Below are 5,760 nucleotides of genomic sequence, written 5' to 3'. Positions count from 1 at the left end.
ACTTAATGTGGCCATGAATAAATTAATTTCGATGTTTCGCCTGTTATTAAATGCAAATCTTGAATAGGTCTCCGCTGTTTTCACATTTAAAAAGGTCTTTGTTGTCTTTGTACAGAGACAATATGAGATTTGCTTGTAGCCACAGCACTTAAAAAACCCACTGTAACCTATTTTCATAGGCACACCAGCCTCGCTTTCAATAAAACACACACTCGCATTCCATAATTGCGATCAGTGAAATATATGAAAACAATAAAATACAATTTAAAAATGAGAGAAAAAAAATCCAAATTCTTCGACATATTTAAAGGGACAGTATGTGAGATGTACCCCCATCTAGCGGTGCGGTTGCATGTCGGCACGTATTCTTGCTGTTGCGTTTACGTAAACTCGGGCAGAAGTCAGAAAAACAACACACGCTGCATGTATCAGGATAAACACGCCTCTATGTAAACAAACGGTCCGCCAGCACGAGGCAAAACAGGCGTGACAATATGTTGTCATGGTGATGTCGTATTGTTTACCTGACCCACGTTTTACCGGCTTTCTCTCTTCGAGTAAAATAACATCCAGTTGGTTTGCCGACGGCGTCACTCACGGCGTCATTCAGGTGTCTGACTGCACCTGAAGGCAACACCAGTGCCTCCGTCCTTCCTCACACTAGCTACACGGTGGTGACAGTTTTAACAGGCGCTGTCTGGAAAACTTTCTCCCCGAGCCGAGAAGCTCCGGCGGCCCGAGTTTGAGGTTACTTACAGCCACGGTGACACTGAACGTAAAACATGGCGATTCAACATGGCAGAGAAGGTTCGGTGAACCCCCCCCTGTATGTTTGTAACGACTTGTAACATCTCATTCTAAGGTACGAGAAAGCGCTCGTTTGTATGCGGGCGCGATTCCACTTCAGTGAAATACGTAGTTATGAAAGCGATATTTGATTTTTGTCAATAAAAAGCCAATAAAGTCCCATACTGTCCCTTTAAACTTAAAAAAAAGAAAGAAAAAGTAACGCAATAGTTACTTTCCCTGGTAACTAGTTACTATTATAGTGAAGTAGTGGAGTTACTAACTCAGTTACTTTTTGGGAGAAGTAATTAGTAACTATAACTAATTACTTTTTAAAAGTAGCCTAACGTTCCCAACACTGGTAATATGTATCCTTATTCAAAATAAATACATAAGGAATTAATGTATATTAATGTAAACACATACAGAATCTTTTATATTATTTCAATAAATACATAATATATGCATCAAATGTATATTTTACACATTTTCATGTTGGTTATATATGCTATTTATGTAGCTACAGTGTCTCTCTGTGTGTGTGGGTGTAGTGGACGATGACAACCTGAAGGGGGCAGTAATCTGACGTCATCTGTGCGTCAACTGCCGGAAAAAGCGCGTCGAAGAAAACGAAGCAGAAGACGCAGCAGCAGCAGCAGCAGCGGAGCGTGTGTGCGTGTTAGCATCATAGCCTAGCTTAGCTTAGCTCAGCTCAGCGGGATGATCAGTCTAACTTCCAGATAACCTGCAGCCTCACCCCGGTCAACACCATGACGGACTACGCCGAAGAGCAGAGGAACGAGCTGGAGGCGATAGAGGCGATTTACCCGGACTCGTACACAGGTCAGCGTGCAACTAACGGACAGCTAACAGGCTAACTGGCTAATTGGCAGCTAACGGACAACCATAGATACTGACGGGCAGCTAACCGGCAGCTAACTCAGCAGCTGTAACTTAGTCCAACTAAACATCATGATAAACTAGACCACATGACACGGACTGCTCCTTTAACCCGGGGGCTGATCTGTGTTTTGATACATAAATGTCAATGTAAATATGTATATAAGTAGTACATATGTGAAGTAGTAGTGTCTGAGTGTAAGTTAGTGGTATGTGAAGTGTGGTCAGATGTGAAGCTGCCACTGGTCTGAGCTCAGTCAGTCAGTCAGTCAGTCAGTCAGTCTAACCTGCTGCTGCTGCTAAAATCTGAGACAGTGCAAGTAAAATTTTAATCTACTTGTGCATATGCCACCAGTAAATTTGCCTCAGACGGATCAGAGACACTGCTATCTGTAATTGCAGGTGTCAGCAGGCCAATTAATGTGTTTCATGAATGAAAAGGAAATGTGAATATCTGCTATCACACTCCTAGTATAAGGACAGAGTTAGGGAAGATGTGGAATAACCTTCTTTATACAGTCTATGGGAATAACTTACAAAACTGTCTTAAACTTGATCAAAAAAAGCTATCAAGAGAAATCTCTTGATAGCTTTAAGAACTTACTATCAAATGTTCTGCAGTCTGTCTATTGTATTTGTATATTTGTGTTGTTTTGTAATCAGGGTGTCGCTCTCAATTGACCTTCCCTGAATAAATGAAATGAAATCTGCCAGATGATTTACAGTGTGGCCCCTACATTTTCTGCTGGAGCTTCTGAAATGTTAAATTAGGGGGCAACTGTGCTCCTCTTGGTAAATAACGTTAGTCTGGACTGAGCCTTGACTAACTTACTCTCTTGTGTGTTTTTTACTTCAGTGCTTTCAGATGAACCCACAAGCTTCACCATCAATGTCGCATCAGATGCAGGAGAAGATGGAGAAAGTGAGTAGCACACCGATCGCGGTATTAAACGCCACAATTAATTAAACGTAAAGATTTCCAAATACCGTCACTTCCCGAAAAGGATTATGTCAGAACCATATAGAGGATTTAGTTCATCTAAACCTCCTGTTCTTGTTAATGTACTTTAACTGTAATTTATCGTGCGTTAGGACGAATGGAGCATTGTATATTGGGCATCTCTATATTGTATCATGTTTTGTGTTCACTTTCTATTATGATCTTGTCCTATCGATGACTGAAATGAACTCTTGTTTTTGTATTTTTTTCTCTCTGCAGCTGTGGAAACGACACTCAAATTCACATATGTAGAGAAATATCCAGACGAGCCTCCGCTGTGGGAGATCTTCTCCCAGGAAAACCTGGAGGACCAGGATGTGGAGCAAGTCCTCACGTTACTGCAGCAGCAGGTGTGTGGATCCAATCAGGACACTTCCTGTCTATCGTGCTATTCATGTCTGAGTCATACAAACTTTATTGATCCCTCTGAGGACGTTAAAGCAACAAGGATGGAAATAAGTATAAAAAAGTGTTAATAATAGATACATAAGAACCAAGCTCTAATGTGTGTGTGTGTGTGTGTGTGTCGGCTGCAGGCAGAAGAAAACCTGGGCATGGTGATGATCTTCACTCTGGTCACCGCCGTTCAGGAGAAACTCAACGAAATAGTCGACATGATGAAAACCAGACAAGAAGAAGAGAAGATGCGGAAAGAGAGAGAAGCCGAGGAGGCAGAGAAGGTGAGAGCTGGAAACACATATTGACCTTAAATTAATGTAATACACTGTATGTTTACCAAAGATAACATGTCTATGTGTGTGTCTGTGTCTGTGTGCGTGTGTGTAAAACAGGTGGCGTTCCACGGCACCGTGGTGACCATCGAGAACTTCCTGGCGTGGAAAGCCGGGTTCGATGTGGACATGGCCGAGCTGAGGAGGAAGAAGCAGAAGGAGGAGGAGCAGTCGGGGAAAAACAAACTCACCGGTACATTAACACACACATACTAACACTCACTAGCTGGGAATCAGATCACATGAATAAAATGAACTGATGAACCTGTTTTCCATGTTTTCCAGGTAAACAGCTGTTTGAGACGGACCACAACCTGGACACGTCAGACATTCAGTTCCTGGAAGACGGTAACGAGAGTTTCTGTCTCTGTTGTTTCTCTTTAGGACAAATAATGAAAATAATTTTAATCTGTTTGGTTTTTATTTAAATGGACAAAAGTATCAACAACACATTTAGTTTTATTATGTCACGAGAACTGATACTTCGGTGCACGCAAAAAATACGTTGGGCGTGAGTCTGAGCTCGATGAGGCTGCAGTCCGCTCCAACTGCTCGGTCGACGCCACAAGTCTGAGCTCATCTAAAAATTACATGTTACGTGTCTTTGTCCGGTCAGTAGTGCGGCATTTGGGCCGTGGATCTGTCATCCATGATTTGGACCAGAGGGAAAACAAACTTCTTCTCCTTAACATTATGTTGCTGCAGTGCAGTTTGAGAAGCTGTTGATTCAAAGTGAAGCTTAAATACAAGAAGGTTTGATGTGAAACAATTTAAAAGAAGTATGCTGAATGAATTTAGAAGCACATGGGTTCTGTTTTTTTTTATCGTGGTATCGAATAAGTATTGAGAATTGTGGAAATTAACTTTTATGTATTGACAGACAGACAGATAGATAGATAGATAGATAGATAGATAGATAGATAGATAGATAGATAGATAGATAGATAGATAGATAGATAGATAGATAGATAGATAGATAGATAGATAGATAGATAGATAGATAGATAGATATGTACTTTATTAATCTCGAAGGAAATCCGGATGTGGTCAACTGCTCACACAGAACCAGTCACACATACCAAGATAGTGTCACGATACCAACACTTTGGTACCGGTACCGGTACCAACATGTTTTTCGATACTTTTCGATACTTTTCGGTACTTTTCCAAATAAAAAGAGAACACAACAAATTTCATTATTGGCTTTATTTTAATAGAAAATCTTAGAACTATAACATATGCATCAGTAAATAATCAGTAATCACTGCTGCTGCAGGATTAAATTTCCATCGATATTTATCTGAACTCTTCCTAAATTAAAACATTAGTGGTCTGTTTAAAAATTAATATCAACTCGCTCGCCGCGGCTCAAATTACAATGCGGTGACTTCACGTGGCGACGTCACCGCTGCCGGCGGCGCAAAATGAAAGTACCGGTCCCATCTAAGCGCAGTATAGTACCGTTTTAAATGCGTCAGTACCCCGGTACCAATCTAGTACCAGTATACCGAACAACCCTATACCACAACAATAAATACAGACATGTGAATAGCTAAAATAAATAACTAGTGGTAGAACCAGTTGGCATAGAAACAGAGGTGTTGTATTGACCATAACAACAGCAAAACCGTCGGTACCCTGGACTACTGAAGTTCTGGTATCGTGACGAGCCTGTTATGGAAACATAAGCAGCTGTTTGCTCCAGATGTTGGCAGCATAGATAAACTAAACGCTCTCTGCTTTCTTCTTTCTTTCTGCAGGTGGAAACAGCGTTGAAGTGGACGAGTCGCTGTTCCAGGACATCGAGGACTTGGACCTGGACGAGGACGACCCGGACTTCGACCCGTTGGAGATGGGCAGCGACGAGGACTGAAGCAGCGGAGAGAGGAGCAGCCGAGGACCGTCGCTGCTGCTTCTCTCTGGGACGTGATCGTCTGACAGACACACACACACCCACCCAGCAGCTGTGTCCATTTATAAAAGACTCTTAATACAAACACACACAAACAGACACACACACATACGCTCCATCAGTGTGTGTGTCTCTATGCCCGATGCGTTAAAGCGACCAGACCAACGTGCGACTCGGCTCTGGTGCTGTTTGACCTGCAGGACGTCGTCGCTTCATCCGGCCAGAAGAGGGCAGTGTAACATCAGGTGTGGGAGGAGAATTCAAGGCTTTGTTGAAAGTTGTAGTAACAATAATACACCAATAAATGAATCAATAAATCAATAAATAAAGTCAGTTAACTACATTTTATTTAGGTTTAAGAAGAACTGACATTAAAAAATGTTCCATCAATGTTCATAATTAAAAGTTTCATCATGGAGACAGAGTTTTTA

General features: G+C 41.6%; 1 protein-coding gene across 1 annotated transcript; it reads left to right on the top strand.

The window, feature by feature from the left end:
* Positions 1-1,383: 1,383 nt before the first annotated feature.
* Positions 1,384-5,760, top strand: rwdd1 (RWD domain containing 1). Its single transcript, XM_083988817.1, has 7 exons — positions 1,384-1,629; positions 2,543-2,608; positions 2,906-3,036; positions 3,223-3,366; positions 3,478-3,610; positions 3,703-3,765; positions 5,178-5,760. Exons 1-7 carry the CDS (start codon positions 1,557-1,559, stop codon positions 5,288-5,290), a joined length of 723 nt encoding a protein of 240 aa, XP_083844943.1. The 5' UTR covers positions 1,384-1,556; the 3' UTR covers positions 5,291-5,760.

This window comes from Trachurus trachurus (genome assembly GCF_905171665.1).
Source record: "Trachurus trachurus genome assembly, chromosome: 16".
NCBI classification, from domain to species: domain Eukaryota; kingdom Metazoa; phylum Chordata; class Actinopteri; order Carangiformes; family Carangidae; genus Trachurus; species Trachurus trachurus.
Note: the sequence above shows the minus strand (reverse complement) of the source record. Positions and strands in the feature narration are given on the sequence as shown.

Excerpts from the sequence above, each read along its gene's own strand:
- rwdd1 (XM_083988817.1), top strand. The coding sequence starts at position 1,557 with ATGACGGACTACGCCGAAGAGCAGAGGAACGAGCTGGAGGCGATAGAG. Across the intron at positions 2,609-2,905 it reads TGCAGGAGAAGATGGAGAAA|CTGTGGAAACGACACTCAAA; the intron begins GTGAGTAGCACA and ends TTCTCTCTGCAG. Across the intron at positions 3,367-3,477 it reads AAGCCGAGGAGGCAGAGAAG|GTGGCGTTCCACGGCACCGT; the intron begins GTGAGAGCTGGA and ends TGTGTAAAACAG.